Source organism: Aedes aegypti, chromosome 2, assembly GCF_002204515.2.
Source record: "Aedes aegypti strain LVP_AGWG chromosome 2, AaegL5.0 Primary Assembly, whole genome shotgun sequence".
Taxonomy (NCBI): domain Eukaryota; kingdom Metazoa; phylum Arthropoda; class Insecta; order Diptera; family Culicidae; genus Aedes; species Aedes aegypti.
The window spans coordinates 93078035-93105112 of NC_035108.1; the positions used below are offsets into that span (position 1 = coordinate 93078035).

General features: G+C 36.5%; 2 protein-coding genes across 2 annotated transcripts in view; both read right to left on the reverse strand.

Annotated features, from left to right (window-relative positions):
• The window catches only part of LOC5572699 (ras-related protein Rab-8A), a 32605-nt gene extending 17760 nt beyond the window's left edge, over nt 1-14845 (reverse strand). The window contains exons 1-3 of the mRNA XM_001660467.2: nt 14013-14845; nt 1200-1399; nt 1032-1124 (exon numbers count right to left, since the gene is read on the reverse strand). Of these exons, the coding sequence (XP_001660517.1) occupies nt 1032-1124; nt 1200-1399; nt 14013-14136 (417 nt within the window). The 5' untranslated portion in view covers nt 14137-14845. The remainder of the gene's footprint in view (nt 1-1031; nt 1125-1199; nt 1400-14012) is intronic.
• Nucleotides 14846-25787: 10942 nt separating this feature from the next.
• LOC5572697 (complex III assembly factor LYRM7) lies at nt 25788-26554 on the reverse strand. The gene is made up of 4 exons (XM_001660466.2): nt 26397-26554; nt 26199-26342; nt 26060-26141; nt 25788-25994 (listed from the first exon to the last, which is right to left on the reverse strand). Exons 1-4 carry the CDS (start codon nt 26415-26417, stop codon nt 25888-25890), a joined length of 354 nt encoding a protein of 117 aa, XP_001660516.1. The 5' UTR covers nt 26418-26554; the 3' UTR covers nt 25788-25887.
• Nucleotides 26555-27078: the final 524 nt, after the last annotated feature.

The following is a 27078-nucleotide window of genomic DNA, read 5'->3' on the forward strand; positions in this document are numbered from 1 at the left end:
AAATATCCTGCTAAAACTTCGATAAACGATAAAGTCGTAATTTGGAGACGTCAAACCATGATGTGTGATTTTTTTCAGCGTTGCGAGCTGAGTCATTTAAGTACATTGTGTGGGCCAATAAATGCGAAAAAGGTAACTAAAGTACAGTTTGGAAGTATTCTGTGATCAACTAAATTATTCGCAGGCCAGCCATCAACGAGCGCTGTTATGGATTATTTTTTTCCAGATCACACGGATGTTACCGCTTTTGGTTGATGCATCTGAAAAAGGTTCCAATGGAACATACTAGATTCCATATGAGTACGAACTTTACTGGTGAATCCAACAAGTTAACAACACTATGTTTTTATCTGTTCCATATCTTCTGAATGAATAAAATAGTTTGATTGATTATGATTTGCTTTTCGCTCGATGAAAAATTTGGATTCCGAGTAAAAAAAACCGGATGGTCTGGGGCTACAGTTTTTCGGGAACGATTACCGATCGATTGGCAAACCAATGGATTACCGAATGGATTACCGACTGGTCAGCTATTGAGATTTTAGGAAAAAGGATTACCAAATTCGGTAATCTGATCTGAGTGTGTAATCTGTAAAATATGTATTCTATAGGAAAATATTGCTGTTTGCGTTTGACGTGCAAATCTTGCACGAATGCGTTCCAAATGCGGTAACACAAACTAATCAAAGGACACTTAGCAACCATGATCCATATCACCGCCAACCTAGCAAAGAAAAACAATCTTGGACTTCGCCTTCCGTGTTGAAAATCTTACCGCATTTGGTGTTCCCGCATTTGATATTTGCATTTCAAACGCACACAGCAATACACATTTTATTGAAACCCTCAATTTTGTCCAAAAATCCGGGACAAACAAAATGGAAGTAAAATGGACATTTTGATTTCATTTATGTACATTAAAAAATAGTCAGTCTGAAAATGCTATTTTGTTCTTTGCTTTTTGAGCTGTAAATACTGAAAATCTTCGCATAGCTGTGCCGAAAATTGCTCCTCATTGCTCTGCTACTCACCTTGTCTCCTCGATCCTTATCCACGGCCCGTTGCGGTGGGTTGCATTCGCACTTGTTACCCGCCAGCACCTTTACCACGTCCGGTGATGCGTTCTGAAATTAAAACGGCAATTACATTTACGTGCCTATCAACCAGGGGTTGGGTAATTGGGTTTTATCCGTTTATACCTCCTGAATATTGCGCAGCCAGTAGGACAAGTTGTTGAAGGACTCCAAACTGGTGACGTCGTACATTAGCAGAATGCCCATCGCTCCCCGGTAGTAGGCAGTGGTCAGCGTTCGGAACCGCTCCTGGCCTGCGGTATCCCAAATTTGCAGCTTGATTGGCACTCCGTCTAGGTTGATGAGCTTCTGCTTGAAGTCGATGCCTGTCAAATGACCAACCAAAAATGAAAACCGTTCAGTCAAATCTAACAGTTAAGCCTCAAATCTACATGCATTTTTGCAATGAATATTGTCTGAGTGTCTTCAAATTACTCTGCTTCCCGCCCAACCAAATTATCATGCATCAAGCTCGAATTCATTTCCCCCGTTATGATGGTCTCATTTTCCGCTAGACATAGGAATTTCAACGCGACGACGGCACGATGCAGATGAGGAGTGCTTCGGTGCAACCACTCAGACAGTAATCTCGGCGTGTACAACTTCCATTTTGCATGCATCTTATTCATTGCGGAATCGTAACTTACGACCTTTGAAGTCGTCAGGATATATTCCTTGTCAACTGTCTGGTACAGTATTTCTCGATTGAAAATGTAGAAACGCTTAAAATCAGAATTTACAATATATGGAAACCCTATTACTGCATCATCATGCCTCTAAGCCTAATTCAAATTACACACATTGTCATTTAAAGACACGGACACCGTATTCAGCCATTTAGCTACACAGACCGTTACTTAACACTAGACAACGGACAAGCATGCTCCAGTGACAGCCGAGAAACATTCCTGACGAAAAGTTTCAATGGCTGAAACGGGAATCGAACCCACACCCCATGACACTATACGCTTGAATGCTTGACGACACTAACCGCACGGCCATGAGGCCCACAAGTCATTTGGTGAAGTTTCAAAGATTTTGTCACTTAGACTAGCCTAGTATTAGTAGAACTTTTGTTCGGTCCAAAATCTCTTAGCAAAAAGCATTTTTACAAATAGAAGCCATTTTTACAATCAAAACAAAAATGAGACATAACGGTATTCAATAGCTTCATCCTTTTCCTTGATTTGGATGTCATCACGAACATCTATCTCAAAACACCATCTTTCCTGTTCTTTACTGCTTCGATCTGAAATTGCTTCCTTATAGCGTTTTTCTTTTATTTATGGTACTCCACAGTTTCAATGTCTACCTTCTATGAATGCTATGTGATGGTCAGTGCCAACAAACATCCCCGACGGCAAGCTAACGTGTGTCAAACAAAGCCATACATGATTCCTGTCCGAATGCTACAGCTTTGCCAAAAACCAGCATATGCCATGACATAAATTTTCCACGTCTGTAATTTTCCGCTTCCTGAACCGGTGATGTTCGGCTGCTGGTTGCTCTCGAAGGCACGGACAAACGTCGTAAAAAGTTCACTCCTGTCATAAAACTCGTCTCGGATGTGTTATTTCATTTTGTCTACTTTAGTGTTTACTCATACCATACTGAATGAAGATGTATGGGGTATTTTCGTTAATGATCGAATTGAAGGATATCGTTTTACATTTTTAATATTAAAGAACAAAATCATTCTCAAACCTATCGAACAGCCATCATGAACACGTGGACAAGCAAAATACACTGTTTACTGTACACTTTTTCATATGCGGTTCATTAAAAAAAACGCATAAACCTTTTTTTTATCGTGATGCGTTTCATATAATTCTCATTTAAAAATCCTATAGATAGAGTTTAATATGAAAATCATATACCTTTTAATTGAAAAGACGATGGGTATGGAATCCAATTGGAGTTGGTCTCATAGACAAAATCACATACATTTCGTCCGCAACTTGATTATAATTGTATAATCAATAAAACTGAAATGGTTTTCACATGGCAAATAATACATGATAATTTGAAAATAATTTTAAAAAAATGCTCCCTGTTAAATCATCTGATAGTTACATCTACATCTTGAACAAAAGAAAATTCTGTTTTACCATAGTCGGTACAAAAACCTAAAACAATAAAATCATGTTAACGAAAATGTAAAGTCCAAAACTAACTGCCGAATAAAATAACTTACTCAGATAGCATCAAGCAGAACTTCTGAAATTTCTCAGTTGTATGGAATTTGAAGTGAAATTCTTGAACGAACAAAATAAAAGCTCGTAAATAGTGTTCCACATTCTAAAATGTGTTCATAAAAATATAATTATTGAAAAGCTGATTTTCACCAGCTTACCTTTAAAAATTTTCAAGAACTAGTCGTAAATCCATAATCTATTAATAAATTGTATGCAGTGGCTGCCATCGTGTCACTAAATATCAACACAGATTGTTTTCACAATAGAAAATCATATATCGTGTATCTGATTTTGTATAAACGATGTCCAAAAAGTTTTACATAAAATTCAAACTGCTTCCATACGATTATTATTTAATACTTTTTGGACCATCATATAGTCATTATTGGGCGCTAATAAAATCTATCAAATATGTTCATTTATGTACTTATAAATTGAATACATACAAGTATTCTGAAGTTCCACCCTCTAGGATCCGCTTGACATTTTTTTACGCTCTGAAAATAATCTCAATAGAATAGTTGCATCATGAGTAACTTCTTGAAGAATTCCTGGATAAATATTCAGGCTTTGGCTAAACATCTTCTTCTTCTTCTTCTTGGCATTACGTCCTCACTGGGACAGGCCCTGCTTCTCAGCTTAGTGTTCAATGAGCACTTCCAAAGTTAATAACTGAGAGCTTTCTTTGCCTAAGTAACCATTTTCGCATTCGTATATCGTGTGGCAGATACGATGATACTTCTATGCCCAGGGAAATCAAGGAAATTTCCATTACGGAAAGATCCTGTAAAATGTTACGAAGGATAAATGCATCCAAGATTTTTTAGAAAGAAATCTCTCCATAAATAGTTTCAGGAGACCACTTAGCAATTACGATCCCCTTAGAAATTACCTTATGTATTGCTCTAGAGATTTCTACAGTTTTTTTAGGATTTCTCAGAAATTCTTCCAGAAAGTCAAGCTGGAGAATCTTTATTTCGGGAATATTCAAAGAATTAATGCAGAAATGTTTTGTGAAATTACGGCTAATAGTTTCTGAGCAAAATCTTAAGTAATTCCAGCTTCGATATTCTAGGATATCGTTGCAACAATTATTTCATTTGTTCTAAAAATTCTTTCAACAATTACTCCAACAAGAATTTAAACTGTAGAAATTCATCCAGGATTATTTGAAGAAATATTTCCAACAATGCAAGATTACATTAGCATTGGCAGGGATTACTTTTGGTAAATCTTCCAGAATTTCAGCCTGAAATTGCACAGATCACTGCTCTAATAATACATTCCATCGAGATAGACAACCATAGTAAACGTTGGTTTTTATGACTAACTCGATGGATTCTTGAATCTCATTTGCTCTGGTTTTGTGTTCTATAACTCGATACCTCCTTAACTCGATGGTCCCTCCAATATCGAGTTTTGGAGAGTTTACTGTATTAATGATTCTTCGATTAGTGTGCGATTAATTTTTATTGTATTGCTTATACGATTTTTTATTCAAAAAGTTTTGAAGGATTCTCCAGATGGGGTTTTTCAACTCCCTAGATTTTTGCAGGAATTCTGTTAGCTTCTTCAGCCATTTTTTCTAGGAGTCTGAGGAATTCAGAGTAAACTCTAAAGGCATCGATAGAATAAAAGCTTAACAAAAGAAGTTGCTGAACATAGTAGTTCAATACTATGAATGGAAGAAAAGATATTCATGAATTTGTTTACTATTAAGCTAAATAATATATATTTATGGATAATATATATATGGAATTTTAGCTGCTAACATCTGCAAAAAAATCCAAATAAAATTAACTTAAAAAGGATTGGTTTCTTACACTTTAGTACTAACGTGTCCAATTTTTTTTTTAATTTCTCCATAGCAATTTCTATATACATTCTACACATCGTATTTGGGTAACTTTTAAATCACCACCAAAAAGTTGAATATTTCACAGAACACTATTTTCATCGTAAGGATGGTTAGTAAGGTATGGGAAGTGAGATATTCAAACTTTTAAATTTTGCATTGCCCTAATATAGAACGACTCTGGGACGTTTTCCTTAAAAACTTTTCTAGAGGGCATTTCTCGACATGTTACTTGTAGGGATTTATCCAGAGAACTCTCTAAGAAAGTTTTCCTCGTGGAACAATTCTTACAATACTTTCCACAAATTTCTCCATTGATTTCTTCATTAATTCATTCAAGATTCCTTCGCACTTTTCCGAAAAATCCTTCAAAAAGATCTCCAGGGATGATCGAATTCTTCAAACAAACTATCAATCAGATACCTAGAAAAATATCAAAAAAGATTTCCGAGAAAACCTCTGAGAATTCTTACAAAAAATATAAGTATTTAACTCATGAATGCTCTCAGAAAATCTTCCATAGATTCGTAATTGAAGTGTTTTTCTTGGTATTTTCAATTAATTACTTAATAAACTTTTTCCGAAATTATTCCAGAAGACCCGTTTGTTCAATTCGGGATTCCACCGGGGATTTTTCCTGAGATTTCTGTTGGGTTCACTTCACTTTTCCAAGAATTCTTCCATAAGCGATCTTCGTCTAGGAATCTCACCAGTTTATTTTTTCAGAAATCGCATAAAAATGCTGGAAGCATTAATCAAAATTTCAACAGTGAGTTCCTGAAACCATAAAAAATATTATAATGAAATGACTTTACAGAATAAATATTTCGAGAATTTTTGGACGGCTCTTTGAAAAAAAAAATCTGAGGGATTTCCTGACAAAAACTCGATAATCCATAGCGGAAGTTTTGGAGGAACTTTTAAAGGGATTTACTTAAGGATTTCAGGAATTGTCTCTTGAATTTAAAAATTTCAATTGAACCGGGGGTTGTTATAGGAAACCCAGATATTTATTGAGATACTGCAAAATATCCTTTGAATTCAGTACCTCCCAGAACATTTTCTCAAAGATTACTTAGAGTATTTTTTGAGAAACCTGTACAAAAAAAAGAAAAATTTTTTTGAGGAATTAATAAACAGTATTTAAAGAATTGAGACATTCTAAGAAGATTTCGTGGCAAAATCTAGACAACAAAAATCCAGAATATGTCTTGTAACTATTTCTGAAGAAATACCTGAAAAATATACTGATTGAATATTTTCTTAAGTTTCTTTTTCTTTTTGGCATGGGCATTACGTTCTCACTGGTACAGAGCTTGCTTCTCAGCTAAGTGTCCTTATGAGCACTTCCACAGTTGTTAACTGAGCTTTCTCTGCCAACGTTGCCATTTTCGCATGGCCAACGTTGCCATATCGCGTGGCAGGTAGGGAGTCGGATCCTATTCTTGGCACTTTCGATTCACTTCGGCAGTGAGGTTTTTTTTGAAAGCCACTGAACTCATATTTGGCCACAATATGCGTCGCATTGAAATGCTTCTTATGGCAAAGTTTCAGACAATTCAGCCGAAAAAAACCCCCCATGCCCAGGGAAGTCAAGAAAATTTCCATTACGAAAATATCCTGAACCGACCGGGAATCGAACCCAGACTAGAGTTACATATTTCTCAGGAGCACATAAATATACTGACGAGCCTCCAACCAAACCGTCTCTCAGCTCATCCGAATCCTAGTGTGCTGCGCTAGACGGAGGCTCACGGAAATTCCTAAGACAAGACGTGACAGATCGAAGTACAAAAACGAAACCAATTGCCTGTCAAAAAAGACCACTTCTTATTGGTAGTTTTGGCAAAAGCGTACTTTCACATCGTTGAGTTGGATTGCAACAGGGCACTTTGTTGCTAGTCCGGCCGTGTTGCTAGATCATAAATTAAAATTTTCATCAAAAGTATGGTAATTTTCAAGTAATCTTTTTGTTTCAATTCTATTTATATTCGATGTTAAATTGACCACATGTGCTCCTACAACATAAAAAAAAAACAAAAAAATACCTAATTGAGAGCAACATAATGAAAATTGAGTCAAATATCAAAATATCGACGTTTTTGAATATAAACCTGAGTTTTTAAAAATAATGCATCCTCTATTGCACTTAATAAATGAAGCGTGTAAGAAATAATTATATTTTGATCCTTGATATTTGAATTTGTTCACAAGATTTGCTTAAAAAGAATACTGGTAGCACTGGCTTGTGTATCGTCAAGGTTATCGACTGAAAAATAACTGGGCAGTCCTAGTTGAGCTGTCACGTCCTGTCCTAGGGAAATTCTAGAAGCGCGTGATGTGATCTCGGGGAGACTCGTCTCATGCGCTGCTCGGCGCTACGGCTCGCCATCGGTATCCAAGTTGTGAAACAACTCCTTAGTAACGAAAAGCCTCTACAACTATTTTCGCCTCATTATGCAGATGTCTAGATGGCCTACACCATATGGTCGAAGACTCGCGATCTAAGAGTTACAATTTCGATTCTCTTCTCGTTGAAAACTTATGTAATCACTTCAATTATTGCGCTCAATTTTAAACAGCACATGTGACGGAGCAGTAGAAGCATTAGCCGTAGAACGCTAATGTCGTGACTGTTCGTGTGACCAATCTAGTTTGCCACGCTCTGACAGCTTGAGTACCGGGTCTATAAGTGTCAAATCAATTTTTTCGACCAAAATAAAACATTCTCTACAACATGGCACTAAACAAGCAATCAAAAACTGCAACAGTAAGTAATAATAATATAATGCTATTTTGTGATAGTAGCGCCACTAGCGTTCTACTACTTATATTTCTATTGACAGAGCGCGTGAGACCGCAGTGAGACACATCCCCAGAAGGATGCGTTTTTTGAAATCAAATTGTTTCGTGGAGCACCTGCTCTTCATCATCACTTCGTTCGAAATCTGGATTTTACACTCTTAAATTGACCCTATAATTCCTACAAAAATCGTTAATTATTATTTTTTTTTTCTAGTTTTACATTTTAATTCTAATTAAATAAGGTTTTTTTTTAATTTTATTGAGCGAACTTTTTTATTTCAAGAATGAACTGTGACAATTGGGCATCTATATGAAACTATATTTGGTTTTTCGTCAAATATTTAAATATTCGTGGATTGACAAACGACAGAATTGTCGATGAATTTCTCGGTCTCTTCAAGGATTTTTTCGAATCCTCCTTATCTCGATGTGATTTTCATTCCCGATTTTCTCTCCGTATATCGCTATGCACACTATCAAAGGTTACTAGACTAGATTTTAGGGTTTCAAAACAATTGACGAAGACGAAATGAAATCGCTTTGTTTTCAATTTTCCTGGTAAAGCTAAGTAAGCTGTTCAGCTCAAGAAAAGTAAAAATTTCTGCGGAAAGAAAAGGTCAAGAAATTTTCTACAGTGAGCCCCATTTGAATTGACATTTCTTTCCAACTGCGTACTGCGATCAAAGAAAAAAGCATTTCTTGAGCATTTCTTTCAAGAAATTTCCCACGCATCGAGATAGGCGATTACTTTTCTGTTGAAGTGCATACTTCCCATAACGGAGTGATTTTCAATCTACACAGAAAAAAAATCCGTTCTCGTATCCGTGCACAGCAGACGTGAACTCGTCAACAAGCAAAAATACACCGTGAACTAGATCATGTTTATGTGACCGTTGGTGGTAGTTCATGGAGTATTTTTGACAGTACGCGTTTTCCAGAACTCTTTTTTGACCGTGTAATATTAATAAAGTGGTTTTACCGCTACATATTCAAAGTTGTTGTTTTTTCAATTCTAACACTTTTGAAGAGTTTAATAAAAAAAAAAGCTCATAAATAACGACATTTTCTTGTCTTTTCGTAGAATAAATCGAAGGTTCTGTGTGAGGAGTTTGTCAAATGTTTAGACATATCAGGAACTGTTCAACACTTTAGTAGTGGCTTTTGTGTTTTGTACAACACAGGTGGAAAGAACTCGCGTATCGTACTGAGGTTCAGCGCGGTGCTTTTTGCGGTGGTCAACGGAAGGTTAGCATAAGAGGCAGTATCCGAAGCAATAAAAATGTTTCAGTTAGCTCAGTATTTAAATAATTTTGCAACTATTTTAAGGACAAAAAAATTCACATGTGAGTAATTCTTTGGGGTTTAAAGATTATGGAAAAATCTGTCCAAGCAAATGTACCTATCCCATTAGGAATTTCAACAATTATGAGATTTTAAAAGTGTTTGTCATGGACTCCATAACTATTAGTGCCATGAAGAGTCATCAAATGATGAACACTTTCGATCAACTTACTGAAATCTGTGAGATTGTTCTGAAAAAAAAAACATGTGAAGTCGATTTGTCTTATAGTCACAAACTTAAGTCTCAAATAAGCACTTTTGGGTTTTTAGTAATTATTAGAAATTTTAGTTTCTTCCCATACTGCCATGAAATTCCATTAACTCAATGCCTACTTTTGTCGAATGTTACAAATATGCAATAATGGACAGTAAATTAGATAATCAATCGTTTTACGAAATCATCGAAAAACAAAATTTGATGGCACTATTAAAAAGTAAGAGGTTGTTTCCGAGATACGACCGCCAAGTTGACGTTGGATAACGTTAGCTTCTTCTATTTCCTGATTTAGGACCGTCACGAACTTATGAAAGATTTACCTAGAAATCTAAAAATCTAATCAATTTCCAAACTATTTGTTGCATGTCAATTCTGATCTATTATGGATATTGAGTGTTATTATTTGGTTGGTTCGGTTAACACTTCAACACCGATAGAACCGGTCGATGGAAGAAAAAGCATGGGCGGTAACTTTTGCTCTCCAAATAAACAGAGAAAACTCTTTCTGTGTTCTGTTTGTAGTATGAAAATGATGTCCGTAATAGGGAATGCATCACCAAACTCGCAACTAATCAATGATCATGACTGCGATAATTGACAAGAAAATTATGAATGAAATGGATCACTTGGGAAATGCGACCGTTCCTTATGAATAATCCCAGAGATAATCATATTCTTTAGTCCTTACATTTAATAGATGGAAATAATATCCTTGGGGGTCATCCATTTATTACATAAAGGTTCATGGGGGGAGGGGGTTTCAGATTTCTCACGCGCTATACAATTTATATTTTAATTTATTATTATTTCTATACAAAAATCAAACGGGGCTGTGTACAAGACCCGATTGCATGACGTTAACTACGCTGCGTCCTCGGAACCAGCCTCAAATTGCCGTATTGTCAATTATTAATAATTAATCAATTATTGTATGATGGAATGAGATGAATTAAGAGATTATAGCAAGTATGTGGTAAACACATTATGGAATATTATACAAATAACTCTTTAAAACACATTTGTTGGCTCTGAAAAGGGCCGATTGAATTGTTGAATTTGCGTAACACGGACACATTTTGACGGCGCACTGGTTTCAATCCTCCTCGCCCGATGAGATTTGCGGTGCGGATGACGATGTGCGCTTCAACAAGCGGCTTTGGTCGATTTTCTTCAGCCATCTCGTACAACAGCTTGCCTCTGGTGGCGAGGAGCTGAGCAGGTTTGGAGGAGCTCTTACCAGCTCGAAAGCGAAAACAGAATCAAACCAGATTCAACGAGGGAGGGATGTTTTATACCCTTAGAATAGCAGATGATGCTCCTCCTTTCATATTCTTCGTTTTCTTATCTGGGAAATAGGCTATATGAAACTGATGTCTGGGTAAGGGATGTACAGATCAGTGATGCCACATACACAGATTTATCTGTAATTACACAGATTTTTTACTGTTCTTGCCTACAGATATCTGTGATCACAGATCACAGATTTTTGAGATAGAAAAAGATTTTAAAGATTTAAGGATATTTAGCGAATTAAGGACATGGTTTTGGGAGATTTAAATCAGAAATGCTATTACTCTATTTAGTTTTTCTCAAAAACTCAAGTTATAATAAGTTTTAGAAACAATAACGCATTTTTATTTTACATCTAGAACAATAAGTTCAAATTAACAATTGTTGACATGCCAAGAACAGCTGAAATACGTTTGTAAAGAGTCTTTTTTTTTTTTGAATAAAAGCATTGAAAATTTGATTATTTTACAACACAGATATTTACCAAGATTTTTGGAGGTTGACTTACGATAAAAAAGATTTTTTCAGTCGAAAACACAGATAAGAGTTGGAAAAAATGTGGCAACACTGGTACAGATTAGCATTATGCTGTTATTGCAACCCGACGGCACTGCAGCAGCATCCTCGGAAACAGCTTCAAATTGCCGTATTGTCAATTATTCGTAATAAATCAATTATTGTATGATGCTATGAGATGAATTAAGAGATTATAGCAAGTATGTGGTAAACACATTAGGGAATATTATACAAATAACTCTTTAAAACACATTTGTTGGCTCCGGAAAGGGCCGATTGAATTGTTGAATTTGCGTAACACGGACACATTTTGGCGGCTTTGGTCGATTTTCTTCAGCCATCTCGAACAAATTAAAGAATATTACACAATCAACTCTTTAAAACACATTTGTTGGCTCTGAAAAGTGCCGATTGAATTGTTGAATTTGCGTAACACAGACACACTTTGACGGCGCACTGGTTGCAATCCTCCTCGCCCGATGAGATTTGCGGTGCGGATGACGATGTGCGCTTCAACAAGCGGCTTTGGTCGATTTTCTTCAGCCATCTCGAACAAATTAGGGAATATTACACGGACGGTGACGGCTGTGCCGCTCGATCTAATGAACCAGAATGACCACGCTAGCCTCCCGCATGGCAATGACAGCGGAGCAATGGCTGGTAGCGACGATTTCTGGCCGAAAACGATTATGCTGGCTGGTGCACTCAAATGAGCGGCTTCAGTTGCTGCGGCTCCGAAATGCGTGGTTCTTCGGTTCTAATGCGTGTTGTATTCGCGTCCTATTGAAAACTGAACTGAGGACGCGAATGACTCTCGAAATTTGCTTGCCGACCGTGTTCACAGTCTGACGGCAAAAAGAAGAATGAGGGAAGAAGTTTGTTGTTGTTGTTTGAGAGGGACTTTAACCCGAAGGTCATTCGTCCCTAACTGATATGAGGGAAGAAGCAGGGTGCGGTGCGCTTTTATAGTGGGAAGCGGAACCGAAAAATGTGCTTGAACGTGATTGGTTAGATAAGAAAGGGGTCAACGTTTTACGATACTTCAATAGTTTGTTGCTAATAATCAATAGTGTCCTCCATTTGAATCGACGCGTAGATAAATTTCCAATCGATTCATGGATAAATATTGAAAATCTATCGATAAATGACTGAGTTATTAGCGGTCAAAACCTGACCATTTTTCGTTACATGCTCAATTTTTGGTTTTTCTGAATTGTACCCCCATATGTTGCCGTAAGACGTTATCCAACGTAAAAAAAAATTGTCACACATATTTGGTCATGAAATCTTCACAGTGAAAGCAAAACTCGTTTTTGATTTTTAGACTAAATTATCTGGCTTGTTGATTCTTTAACATGAGACAGTTATGCTCCCAATGGATGTTATATGTTGAAATGCTTGTTTGCTTTCGGCCGGCTGTAACAATAGTTGCAATGATTTAAATTGCAAAATTGTGCACTCAAAGATCATTCTCGTCGTTGAAATCTTAGAAACATATTTAAATAACCACACAGATGGACAACTAAACAATATCACATCAAAGTATTGTAATCTTGTTTAATCTATTTTTACTGCTAAGTTTACTCGAATGTTCAAGTCGATTTTTTTCTATTAAAAAGTCGATTTTTTGTATGTAAATACAAATCTACAAACCCACACCCCACAAAATCATCATACAATGCATGCAATTTGACTGAAATCCTTAAATAATGCATCTTCAACATTCAATCTCTCAAAAACTAGACGTACTATGATATTTTTGAAAACGACTATGGTTTCAGCAACCCTTCAATAAAGACTTCTTCTTTCTGGCGTTATGTCTCCACTGGGACAAAACATGCTTGTCAGCTTATACTCTTAACTTCTTTAACATGGGGCATTTGTTAATGTTAGGCAGTTTTGTGTTAAGTTACACATCTTTATATTTCGAGCCCTTCTTCGTCCACAGTTTTTTCACGCTCAAAGATCAAAAATCTTATGCACAAATGAGGTTTTAGGAAAGCTTAAACGGTTCTTGGACTCGAAACATAACAGAACATTTTTTATAGAATGTGTTTGTATGTAAACTAGTGACACTAGTAAAAAGTTTGAAAGTCCAATCGCTCATACTTTTCTTACCATCCTTACGATCAAAATGAGTGCGAAATGTTTAGCTTTTTCGGTAGTGATTTAAAGGTGGCCCAAAAACGATGTAGGTTTATATGGAAATTACTATGTAGGAATTTCGAAAAATATTCCCAATACTTTAGAGCTATAATGTTAGCACTAACACTATTTTCATCGTAACACAGCACACTATTTTTATCGTAAATATTAAAAATAAGATGTGGGAGATTGTTTTTTTATTTGTTCTATTTATTCTCATTAACCTCGGATGGGTCACAAATTTTGCAAATTATTTTAAGGTTCTATCTTCAAAAGAGTTCTAGTATAACTTCAGCTATATGTTGAACTTTAAACTTTCAAGATCACAACTTGTTGATACTCTATGAATTTTATTTGCAATGATAATGTTCCCGCAGATTACTGTTTATTTTACCTATTCATAAATTGAAAGACTTCAAGAAGACAATAAATAATGTCCCGAGTTTATAAAACATCCATGTGTGAAGTCTGTAAGGATGCTGCGTAGTTTTTAATGCATGCAAATTTCATGTAGCGTACATAATATTCCATAAATCACGGTTTTCAGCTGACCTAGCCAAAGAGAAACTACTCACCTATTGTGGAAATGTACGTATCGTAATATCTTTCATCGCAGTATCGATGCACGATGCACGTTTTTCCCACATTAGAGTCGCCTAGCACCAGCACCTTGTATGTGGCTGCAAAATCCAAAGCCATCCTGTGTCCTGTTCCTTTTGTTCCCCCGAATCGGAGAGTATCGTCGCGTCCGAACTTTTATAGGCGAAAGCTGGCTTTACAGCTTCCTGTATCCTATATCTGTTTGTTAGATTTGCACCACTCGCGAAGAGCTCGTTTCAAACAGCTTGAATAATTGAATCACCATTCGCCTGGGTCACTATTTGCCTGATATCTCACTGATGGATGTCGTGCTTTATCAACGAAGGGTTTTTTTTTCCTACAAAATCGATTGACTGTTTGCCAACTTTCTTCTTGCACTTGTCGAAGCTTGGCAGGTCGCCCACGGGTTGGCTGTTGTCGAACGGAGAACACTTCTTTTCGCTTCTTTGTTTCAGCTTTCAGAAGGAACAGAATCACTTCACACAGGAAGTACACCAAATGGGAGGACACAATTTTCCACTCATCAATAATGCACTCGCGAAGTTATCTCATTTTATTCCTGCTTCTGGTACCAGACGATTACATCTTCTAACATGAACAAGGAACGATATTTTAATCAAAACCGACTCCACCCACAAACGACCGAACGACGAATTCTTGTTCAAAAAATAACCTGAAACATCGAAATCTCAACGTTGTCCAACTTTTTGGACGAACTGAGAATTGGCCGTCCGAAAACGAGAATCCGTTCCGACGACAACCGCACCGATGACAATGAGAGACAGGAGTGACTAAGCTCTGATGGCCAGGCCGATTGGGAATGATTCAACAAACAACTTTTATGAAAAATCGATACGTTCCGGAGCGCATGCGTTACATCATCTGTTTGGAGAACAACGGTCCCCGGTTGCGTTTGCATTTCGTCCTATCCTGATTCCTGACGACGATAACGGTGTCCTGTCTCGTCTTTCGCGGTGGATAAGATGGGTACTCGGGGATGCAAACAGCGAGCATCTAGATGACGGCGATTAGTGTCGCTTATACATCGGAGAAATTGCATGAATTAATCCAGCGCTAGTGAACTGAATTCTTCTTACACTGCTGATGGACAGGTGGATTCTGAAAGAATCTCATAAGGATTCTGGATAAATAGTACAATAATTTTGAAAACTCACAAGAATTATTCAAGGATGCTGAAAGAATCCCACAAGGATTCTGTAAGAATCACACAAATACTTTGAAAGAATCCCACAAGGGTTCGAAAAGAATGCCACAAGGATTCTAAAAGAATCCCACAAGGATTCTAAAACAATGCCACAAGGATTCTGAAAGATTCCCAAAAGGATTCTGAAAGAATCCCAGAAGGATTCTGAAAAAATCCCATCAAGATTCTGAAAGAATCCCACACGGATTCTTAAAGAATTTGAAAGAATTCCAAAAAGATTCTGAAAGAATCTCAAAAGGATTCTGAAAGAATCCCGCAAGGATTCTGAAAGAATACCGCAAGGATTCTGAAAGAATCCCACACGGATTCTGAAAGAATCCCACACGGATTCTGAAAGAATCCCACACGGATTCTGAAAGAATCCCGCAAGAATTCTGAAAGAATCCCTCAAGGAGAATTCTTTTAGGATTCTGGCTTGTGGGATTGTTTCAGAATCCTTGAAGGATTTTTTCTTCGTTTTCAGAATCCTTGTGGGATTGTTTTTTTGGAATGCTTGGAAGATTCTTCAGGAATCCTTAACTCATAGCAATATGAAGGATAGCGGTTTACTTTTGAGCGATAAAAACTAAATTTTCTAAATTATCAAATATTGTAACGTTGCGGTATTTTTTTTTTAATTTCTTTGCATTGAAAATACTGATTTGCATGTGTGTTCCATATCTTGATACTTCCATAGCTCCAAAACTCAATCATCATTTGTGGTTCTCATGTTTACAGGGCTGGTAGCGGTCATACAGCAACATAATAGTGACTTTAATGACTTAAATTATCAAAATAGTGACTAAAAGTGACTTTATAACTGAAAACATTAGTCCAAAATTTATGCTCAGATCCGATTCGATCAGAAAAAACTATATGTAATTGATTTTAGTTCTTTGAAGCCTTTACAGATGATTACGTTTATTGACTCGTTCTCACAAACCACGTCATCTAATTACAAAAGATACAGAACATCAATTTTTGAAAGTTCATGTGGAGTTCCTGACAGAAAATAAATTTCAAAAACAACTCTTTATTGCTACGGCTTAATTGATTTTAGACGAATTTGAGACAAAACCAATCAAGCGCTGTGACTATTTTTATTTATGAGTGTAGTAAAGAAATGATTTTATGGGTTTTCAAGTAATCTATATGTAAAGGAAGTAATGGTGGAGACGCTTGTCCCTGCGGGGTTTGGCAGAAGAAGAAGGATCAATCGATATCGTAGATTTTAGTGTTTTATTTCTATACTACTAATAACAAGTTCTTTTTCAGAAGTGTTCATGTAAATTCAAAATCAATTGTTACGCATACTATTTTCATTACCAATAATGCTCTAAATTGTCGAATTGAGCTGATCCTTATTTACACCTTTGTATACACCATACCCTACTAACACAATCCCTGCATCTTCTTAAGTAGACTTTGGACTAACATTCCTTTCCTTCCCCTAGTTATAATCTGGCAAAACTTTGAAATGTCTTCCCTTTTTTTAACTAATTTTCTTTCTTTTACCGAAATCCGCACAGCCAAGCGGTCAGCAACTGAATTTTAACTGATATGTCAGCAAAATTTCAGGTTTGTTTATAGCAGCACCTTGGGGTGTCGCTGACATCAAACGTCACTTTTGCTGAGATGTCAGCAAACGTGCTTTAAATGAGATTTGCACAGCTGAGATCGGCATTCTAATTTGACTGTGGGATGGTACCCAAATTATGTCACGCTAAATTTCAACTTTTTCAACACCCCCCCCCCCCTTCTTGTCACGCTTTTTGTATGAGTCCTCCGCAAATTTTGTAAGGCTTGTCACGCGTGGCTTGGAGCGTGACATAATTTGTGCATTAGCCCTGTGCATTAGCCCTGTGCAGTAAAGCTAAATGTCCTCTTTTCTGAAGTATCCTTCAGGCAAGCCTAAAATGATTCTGGCAGAGCCTCAAACAAATTGTTACAGATTTTGACAATAACGGTATATTGTTTTTTTTCAAATTCAAACCTATTTTTAATTTATAAATTTTGTGATAATTCAAAGTACTTTAACACAGGGTATTGTAAATTTCGCACCTTATCGAACGCGACGATTTGTAATCGTCACCGGTGAAACTGTCGCCAAAATCGTCGATAACCAACCAGCCGCTGCGAAATTGACGTTTCAACATCTTACCAACATAACGGCAAATTACCTCCTTTGATGTGTTTGCTGGCGACGATATCGGTATGTTTGAAAGTTGGCGGCGCGTTTTGTTGTCCATGAAACAGACAATATTATTGATCAGCGGAGTAACATTAATTGGGATGGTTCTTATCGTTGCAAGTGAGAATAAACATTTATTTCTTTGAAACATTTTCAATGCATGTCAATCTTATACTGTTGACCATACTAAAAAATCTTTGTGGAAATTAAAGAAATAATCGCAAAAATGATCCAATTTTTAAATTCTGAATCAATACTTTTACTTCCTAAAACTTACATACTTAGATTTGTTGCTGTGCGAATCTCAGTTTTTCAATTTTGACCGAGGCCCAGCTAATAAATTGTACGGTTGCTGAGCAACGATGCACGATTTACTGATACTCGGCTTTTATTTCCTGGGATCTCAGCTCAAGCTGTGCGAATCTTGGTTAAAATTAGCCGGGATTCGGCATTCCAAATTAAGTGTGTGTTGTAATAAAGAATAATATAATTAATATAATCAAGGCAGGCGGTGACTTAAGGTAGACATGACTGAATTTGTAAAAGTACTGACATTGAATAAACCACCCTCAAACTGAAAAGAAGTATTTTATTTAAGAGGAAAATAACCATCATCCTTTTTCCAATTTTTAAAACCATTTTTTTTGTTCAAAATTTTAGCAATGCTCAAGAAAATATATCATTGCATTGTACTTACTATCTCTATTGCGATGATAGATTTTCATGAGGATGTCTTAAAATTTGAGCGAATAAACTAGTTTTTAATTTTTGATGATTGCTGATGATTGAATGATGGATTCTTGAGCCTTAATTCAGAAGTGGGATACTGCCCAAGCCAAAGATGTTCTCGAGAAGCCAGGAGTCTTCGGACAGTAACGATTCGGAAAATTTTGGAAGCCAACTTCCTTTTGCGAATTTACGTAATCCAACCGGAGCAAACAATTCTGGATTTCAAATATCATTTGATGGATCTTTGGGCAAGAAATGCGTTAGTCAAGCGGAAAGGAATGAAATTTCAAGAGAATGCGTTCAAGTTTGAAGAAGCAGAGAGAATTCGAACAATTACAGGAGGACAACATAGTCAAACGTTCAATTTAAATGAAGTTTTTTACCTATTACCAGACTTTTCGGGAAGCAGTTGTGATAATTTTGAATATTTTGCGAACTTGGCATAACAAATCAATAGTAGTTTACGGAACAAGTTGCAGAATGATGATTTTTACAGCACGAGTCGTAAACTTATCTTACGAGGGTTGCCGAGTAGGATAATTACGACGAGTGCTGTAAAAATCGAGTTCTGCAACGAGTTACGTACAACATTTTTTGCCATTTCGTAGAAGACCATTTGAGGGTATCAGAAATTATATCGGAATGCATTCACCATCATTTTACAATTTCTTAAAAATTGTTGTGTAATGATTCATTACGCAACTCAAAACAGTTGCGTAATGAGAAAGCGTTGCGTAATGAATCATTACAGCACTGGTTTCAGTTGCGTTATGACTATTCCCGCACTGCATACTTCAGTGCAGGAAAGTAGGCCGTTTCATGACAGATTGGCGTGATGAAAAACAGCCTATTACGATGAGTAATTGCAAAAAGACAGTCGACTTTCCACATCTCGATGTTCTACATCTCGATATCTCTCCTTGTCGATAATTTCAAGTCCCTTAAGTCTGCATACATTTTCACTCTCCATATCTAGATATCCTCCTTATCTCGATATCTCCATATTTCGATGTGTTTCTGTTGATTTTTCGTTCTCAATTTTCTCTCCGTATGTCGATATGATCAATATCGAAGGTTACTAGACCAAAGTTTTGGGATTCAAAACAAATAAGGAGCGGAAAATGACGTCTGTTTGTGTATTACTTTCTTGTCAACGGAGTGTTTTTCAATCTAGTATTCATCAAAAAATTGTTCTTTGTCTCGATCGCTCCCTATCTCGATGGTCCCTTCGATATCGAGATGTGGAGAGGCGACTGTATTATGAAGCTATAGTTTTGAAACATTTGAAAGGGAATGCGCAAATTTGGTCCATGTCACAGACGGATTTGATGAAAATGGATCTTCAAGAGTGGTTTAATAAAATGGGTGAAAATTTTTCGGTGAAACCCAGTTCAATGGAATTATATAAACAGTTAGAATTAAGAACATGGCATTTTGGCGAATCCTTTGGTGAATATTACAGTGAAAAACAGATCTTGGCGTTACCGTTCCGTCGAAGATATTGCAGATATGAAAAATGGCTTTGCGTGCATCAAGATTCATCAGAGGACCAACTCATCATATTCAAAACATTCTTTTTAAGGTAAGTTTTTTTGTCGTTCCTGGTTCAACCATGTCGTCATATGATGCCATTATGAAACCCGGGGTTCGAACAATTATTGAGAGAAACCATATAAGTATATCCAGCACTCCAATCATCGAGAAACTGAATGCTGAACAGCTTGAAGAAATCAATGAAGAAATGGAACCTACTAGTGCGGTCGACGAATCAAAAATTTTAGCAAATGTTCGATGACGGAAGTAACGATCAGTTCGTAAAATTTTTGGATATATTGAAAAGACACTATTTATTTTCCGAGAAGCCTAAGCAGGATAAAACTAAATATGATATGAAAATTAATTTGAAAACCGGTACTCAGTTTTATTTTAAGCCTAGAAGGTTGTCACATGCCGGAAAAAGTAAAGCAGATGAAAAAAATTAAAGAACTTTTGCACGAAAACATTATTAAAGAGAGTGATTCTCCATTTACTAGCCCTATAGTTTTAATACCGAAAAAAACATGGTGATATAAGATTGTGCGTTGATGCCGGAAAAAGTAAATTAAATTAAGAAACTCATAGAGACAATTACCCTTTACCATTAATTGAAGATATTTTAGACAAATTAAGGAATAAAAAATATTTTCGGCTCTAGATCTAAAATCAGGTTTTGATCAAATCAAAATTGATCCTGGGTGCACTAAATATACATCATTTGAAACTCCATCTGGCCAGTATGAATATTTACGTGTACCTTTTGGGCTATGTAATGCTCCTGCAGTTTTTCAAAGGTTCATAAACTAAATTTTCAAAAAAAAATGATTGAAGAAGGAAAACTTTGTGTTCATATTAATGACATTATTATATTTTCTGATACGTTTGAAGAATTTTTGTAAACTCTACAATTAGTATTCCAAATTTTAAGCAAACAACTTTTAGAGTTGAATTTGGAAGAATGCAGATTTGTATTTGAGGAAATTGATTACTTGGGCTATACGTTCAATAAATTTGGTAGACGCCCAAATAAATCCCATATTGAGGCTGTGTCTAATTTTCCTGTTCCAAAAAAATGTTAAAGATATCCAAAGAATTTTAGGATTAACGAGTTATTTTAGAAAATTTATGAAAAACTTTGCTACTATAGCTCGACCGTTATATAATTTATTAAAAAAGGATACAGTATTTGATTTTGGTGATGATCAATGTGATGCTTTTAAAATATTAAAAGAAAGATTAATATCTGCACCAATATTTTGTATTTTCAATCCAAATGCTGAAACTCAACTGCACTGTGATGCAAGTTCATATGGATTTGGAGCAATATTGTTGCAAAAACAAGAAGATAATAATTTCCATCCGTTTAGTTATTTTAGTAAAAATACAAACAATTTACATAGTTTCGAGTTAGAAACTCTTGCGTAGTATATGCAATAAAACGTTTTCATGTTTATATATCTGGGATGAATTTTAAAATACAGTCATCTCTCCCTTACTCGATATTGAAGGGACCATCGAGTTAGGGGGGTATCGAGTTACAGAACACAAAAGCAGTGCAACTGCGTTCCAAGGGACCATCGAGTTAGCCATGAAAACCAACTTTTACTATGGTTCTCTAACTCGATATCGAGATACGGAATATCGAGTAAGGGAGAGTTAACTGTATTTACCGATAGCAATGCATTGGCACAAAATTTGTTAAAGAAAGAAATCAATCCCAAAATTAGTAGACTACACTTTGGAATGTAGAGATGAAGCACGAATGAAACATGTCGATGCTTTAAGTAGACAAAATATGACTAAGAATTACGAAATACTACAAAATATTGATATTAATTTATTAGATACAGAAGACATTGAAAGGAATGTTATTTTGGCTCAAGAGCAAGATGATAAATTGAAAAATATAAAACAGCATCTTGAAAACAGTACTTTAAAAGTACTACTCTTCCAAATTTTGAATTGAGAAATGGTATTCTTTTCAGAAAGATTGATGATATAATGTTATTAGTAATACTCAAGTTAATGATTGATAATATAATTAGAATTTGTCATGATAAAAATGGACATATTGGTATAGATAAAACAATCTTAGAAATAAAAAATCATTATTGGTTTTCTCATATGAGGAAGATCGTTAAAAAATATATTTCAAATTGTTTAAGTTGTGTTTTTTATAGTCCAATGGAAGGTAAAAGAGAAGGATTTTTAAAAACAATTGGTCAGTGTCCAGACAGACCGGACTAGATGATATTTTGGCGTTCTAAAGATTTGCTAAGGGCTCCATCAATTCTGATGTTTCCGATGCCTTTTTGATACAGATGTATAATCCAATAGATAAGATCCAATATTACAGGGATCAATGCAAAGATTTTGATATTTCGAATGCCTTGGGTACGTTTTTCTAAAGCCATTAAAAACACTTGATCCAGTCTGTCTGAACACCGACCAATTGATAAAGGTAATGAACCATTTAATACAATTCATTTAGATCATTTTGGCCCGATCCAACTACAATCTAGTGGAGGGTTCAATCACATTTTAGTTGTTGTTGATGCATTTACTAAATATGTTAAGTTCTATCCTACAAAAACGACAAATACAGACGAAATTATAAGAAATCTATCAAATTACATGAATTATTACAGTAAACCAGCTAGAATTATTACTGATAGAGGATCTTGTTTTTCTTCATCAAAGTACAAAACGTTCGTAGGAAGAAATTGCATTGAACATGTTAAAACTGCAGCGTACACTCCAGAAGCAAATGGACAAGCAGAACGTGTAAATAGAACGCTATCAAAACTAATTATGGATACTGGTCTGAAATAAAATCATCTGTTAAACAGAATGGAGTATATTTTTAAAAACACATCAATCAAAAATTATCCAAGTGTTTTATTATTTGGATCACTCCAAAGAAATTTGAATTTTGTTGATAATAACTTGGAGGCATTTGTAAATAATTTCAATAATAATTATAGAAGAATTGATTTACAATCTGAAAGAATTAGGACAATGGAGATCATACAGAAAAATCAAATGTATAGTAAATCGGCAATTTATAGAAAACGCAAAAAAGTAACTGAGTATAAGGTAGGCGATTTTAATGTCCTTAAAACAGTTTGTTATCCAAAAAATTTTACCAAATGATTTTTATGTAGTAACGGATATAGAAGGTTTTCAAGCATCTAGCCTTCCCTTTCAATCTGTATGCTCACCAGGAAATATGAAACTATGGGTATCGCCTAATAATTTAGTAGATCTAAATTCAACAAACGAAAAACTGTCGATGAGGACATCGGTTGATCAGGATTAGACTGGCCCTTAAACAAAAAAGTTGTAAAACTCAACGGGGCACCCCCTAGATATGAGCCTTAGGGTAAGAAAAACGCTCTCTCAAAATTTCAACTCAATTGGTTGCTCCACTAGCTGGCGCATTCGATTTGAAGTTTGTATGGGATATTCGTCTCAAATATATTGAAAATTGATCCTATGGCACTGTTTCGTTCCGTATACTAATTATTCGCGTTTAAATAAGCCCAGAATGACAAATACACTAGTTGATACCCTAATGAACATAATTGCAGAAGGTTGTATCTGGATTTAATCTCATTTTCATTACTCTTTCAGTTGTTGAAAGTTAGGCTTAGATCAGCACTCCCGTACAGTCACTTATATGCATGCGACATGTGCCTCAGCTCGCCCAGCGTCATAGGTGGCTATGATTCGCTTAGTGGCTACCTCCAAGCTATGTTGAAGAAATACAAGCAGTATTGCATGATATACTTCAGATGCTTAAAACACCAGCTTTATTAATTTTGATCATGGTACAATCTTCTACAATATTCTTCGCTATTACATCAAGTAGTGTTTTTGACATTCTGTGTCCAATTGAACGCGATCATCAATTTTCATGAACCAAACAGTAGATGATGTGCTGTTGTTCATATGTTTGAGCTGAAAATCCCATATTAATTTCAATTCAAATGCGCCAGCTCATGGAACGACCAAATGAGCTGAATTTTTCAGAAAGGCTTCCTCTAACCCCAAGAAATAGTCCTGGGGGGTGCCCCGTCGAATCATACAACTTTATTTTTCTCCCATACTGAGCTGGGCCAGTCTAATCAGGATGGCCTAAATGTTGTAATAAAGAATAATATAATTAATATAATCAAGGCAGGCGGTGACTTAAGGTAGACATGACTGAATTTGTAAAAGTACTGACATTGGATAACTGAAAAGAAGTGTTTTCTTTAGTGCGTAAGGTGGATGCATCGGATAAGTTTAAATAGGCTTTTAGTAGAGTTTAGTTGATATGACAAGTTGTATGCACTTATGATAGAAAATCAAAGGTTTCTATCGCTGGCGTATCTTTAAAATAGAGTATTCATTTAGTTACACAAATATATCGTGCAGTTCTCCAAGTTTTCTCACACCTATCAGTCCTCCAAATAAACTTACATTGCATATTCATCAGTATCCATTCGATTTTTGTACGTTTCGACCTTGGCAACATAATTCTTTTTTTTTATATTCTTGTAGACGAATTTGATTAAAAGATTAAATTAATTTGAAGATTTTTAACTCAATTCAGTTATTTCATACTAATTCAGAACTGCACATGACATAATTTTCGTTTTATCGAAACTTTCACATTTGCTCACAAACATTTTAAAGGCTTGAAAAGATGCCATGATAAAAAATAGTGTTTGATCCTTCGATCTTGACGCTTGCACCTGCGGGAGCGGGCGCTGAGGGCAGGAGCGAACCAGTCGCGCGTCATTCGCGTATGTAAATAAAAAAGCGCTGCGGATCGTAAGTATATTGATCGCGTTGCTTGCTCTTGCGGGGGCGAGTGATGAACACTTGTTCAGCGTACATCTTCTTCTTCTTCTTTCTGGCATTACGTCCCCACTGGGACAGAGCCTGCTTCTCAGCTTAGTGTTCTTATGAGCACTTCTACAGTTATTAACTGAGAGCATACTGTGCCAATGACCATTTTTGCATGCGTATATCGTGTGGCAGGTACTGCACTGGGAAGTCGAAAAAATTTCCAACCAGAAAAGATCATCGATCGGTGGGATTCGAACCCACGACCCTCAGCTTGGTCTTGCTGAATAGCTGCGCGTTTACCGCTACGGCTATCTGGGCCCCACATGAGAGTATAGAGCTTAGTGACATTTGAACACACGTAGACTAGCATACGCTCGTCATACACAGTTTGTGTATGACTCAAAGAAACTTGCACACTCTTTCCAGACTCATCAAAATGCATATGGAAATATCACCCAATTTGAAAAATTTACACCTGGATTCTGGGCGTTTTTCGCAGGGGGGGTATACGCAACGAGGTTCGCCTACCGTTCATGATTTGTGGATGTATTCGTTTAGCTCACAACGCTGCTAGGCATCCCGCTGTTTGAGTGTTGAAATGCATCAGCATTTGCTGTCTGGCATGGTCCGCGTTGCGACCTGTGCTGTTTGGGTCGGCCCGCATGAGAGATGATGCTGTTTGGGACGGCCCGCCCGAGAGATGATTGTTAGGCGAGCTTTGTTTGTAGTTGACAGCCGTACACCCACCCTGGTTTTTCGAGACAGAGTGCATATTGTTTTCCTCTAAGATTCACCACTACATCTTCACTAGGGCACCCATACCATTGAGCGTGATAACCACTATGGAATAATATCGCGAATCCGGTTAAGCGTGATTATTTATATCATGAATCGCATCACCAAACGTTGGTGACTCCCAGATCTTATCCCACTAATTCAATATCCTTTCCATGCCAATTGTTGAAATGCAGAGGTGTTCTCGGTCTCTAAAAACAACAGTTGTCTAACATTCCTTCCCTTCCCCGATGACCGTAAACACGTGGCCGGTGCCGTTATTGACTTTTAAATTTTGAGCTCTCGATTTGTTCACATTGAAGAATGGTAAGCTAATCTCAAGCCCCATTCATTAAATCTCTGGGTAATTTCGATTGTTCTGGTCAATCACGGGGTAGCAACTACGAATTGTACGGTCATCTATGCTTATGCTTGAAAAGATGCCATGATAAATGATATAAAGACAATAATTACGAAAGATTTTTTTAAGGTACGTGAAAAACCACGAAAGAACATGTTTTTTTATTTATCTAACTCATATTTACACACAGGTTTTGCCTGCAATCTCAACATTGAAACACTACTTTTTGCCGCCTCCGCATTTCTTCGTCCTTGGTGGCGGCAGCTCAGCATTCGGATCGAACATGGTATTCTCCATTTTTTTCGTATCACTTGTGATTTTGGCATCTACAATTTGATATTCATATTGATTTAAACCTAATGAAGAGTGAAATTATAATGTGAACACTCACGATAGACATTGTCATCGCCCTTCACCGCCTGGACCACCGTGCTGCGCAGTTCAATATCGACATCTCTTGCAATTTTAAGTTTCTGGAAGAATCAAATGATCCTATTTAATTGTTAGAAATCTATGGCAGAACTATTCACCTCTTGAATATCTTTCTCCTCGCGGAGATCCTTATTCTTCAAAAACTCCTCGCGAATGCGTTGCCGAGCCGCTTCAATGGTGCGATGATCACCGGCAAACACCTGATCTTTGGTGCGCTGAAGCGTTTTGTACCATTTCAGAGTCTATGAGGAAAATTTTATAGATCAAAACTATTCAAAATGATTACCCAATGTTACCTCTCGCCGTAAGTTGCTCATAGTAGATGATTTAAGTTAGTTTAAAGCTAGAAAATTGATTTAAATTATTGTTGATAAGTTTGTACGTAAAATTTTGCAACAAATTTTGTTTTTGTTTTGCTGTTGTGTAACAAATCCTTATGACAGAATGAAGGCGGGCTACAAGAATAGGGTGACCAACCTCGCTTATCATACACAGCACCAGCGTGTTGGTTCTGACGGTTGCAAACCGCGCGACGACTGAAGGGTTAAAGTAGGATATATTCTATTTTGGTTCCGTCTTGAGACGAGACTCGCGAAGAGGAAAAAAAGCAACGTCATATGCAGCCCTGATTTCGCTGTCACGAAACGTCAGATGCAGCCATACAAGTTTTTTTTATCTTTACTAACCAGATTTTTTATTAACCGGCTGAAAGTCTCGAAAATATAGATAATAACAGTTTACCATCTTTCCGAAGGAAGTCGTCACTGTAACGTTTCGTCATAAGTGACTACTGACTAGCTCGGGAAAAGGATTCGATCCCAGGTCCGCGGAGTGAGAGGCTTGTGTTATAACCACTACATCAGTCTCATTCCCGATGCCATTTAAGTTGTCCTCCGAATTTTCATATGGTCACCCAAATCTAGATCCGCAATTTGATTGCATCGTTTGTTTGTAGAGCTATCGGCAATAATTTTATGA

Coding starts and splice junctions, on each gene's coding strand:
- LOC5572697 (XM_001660466.2), bottom strand. CDS start 26,417: ATGAGCAACTTACGGCGAGAG. Junction 26,343..26,396: donor TGAGCAACTTACGGCGAGAG/GTAACATTGGGT, acceptor TTTTCCTCATAG/ACTCTGAAATGGTACAAAAC. Junction 25,995..26,059: donor GGGCGATGACAATGTCTATC/GTGAGTGTTCAC, acceptor ATCAAATTGTAG/ATGCCAAAATCACAAGTGAT.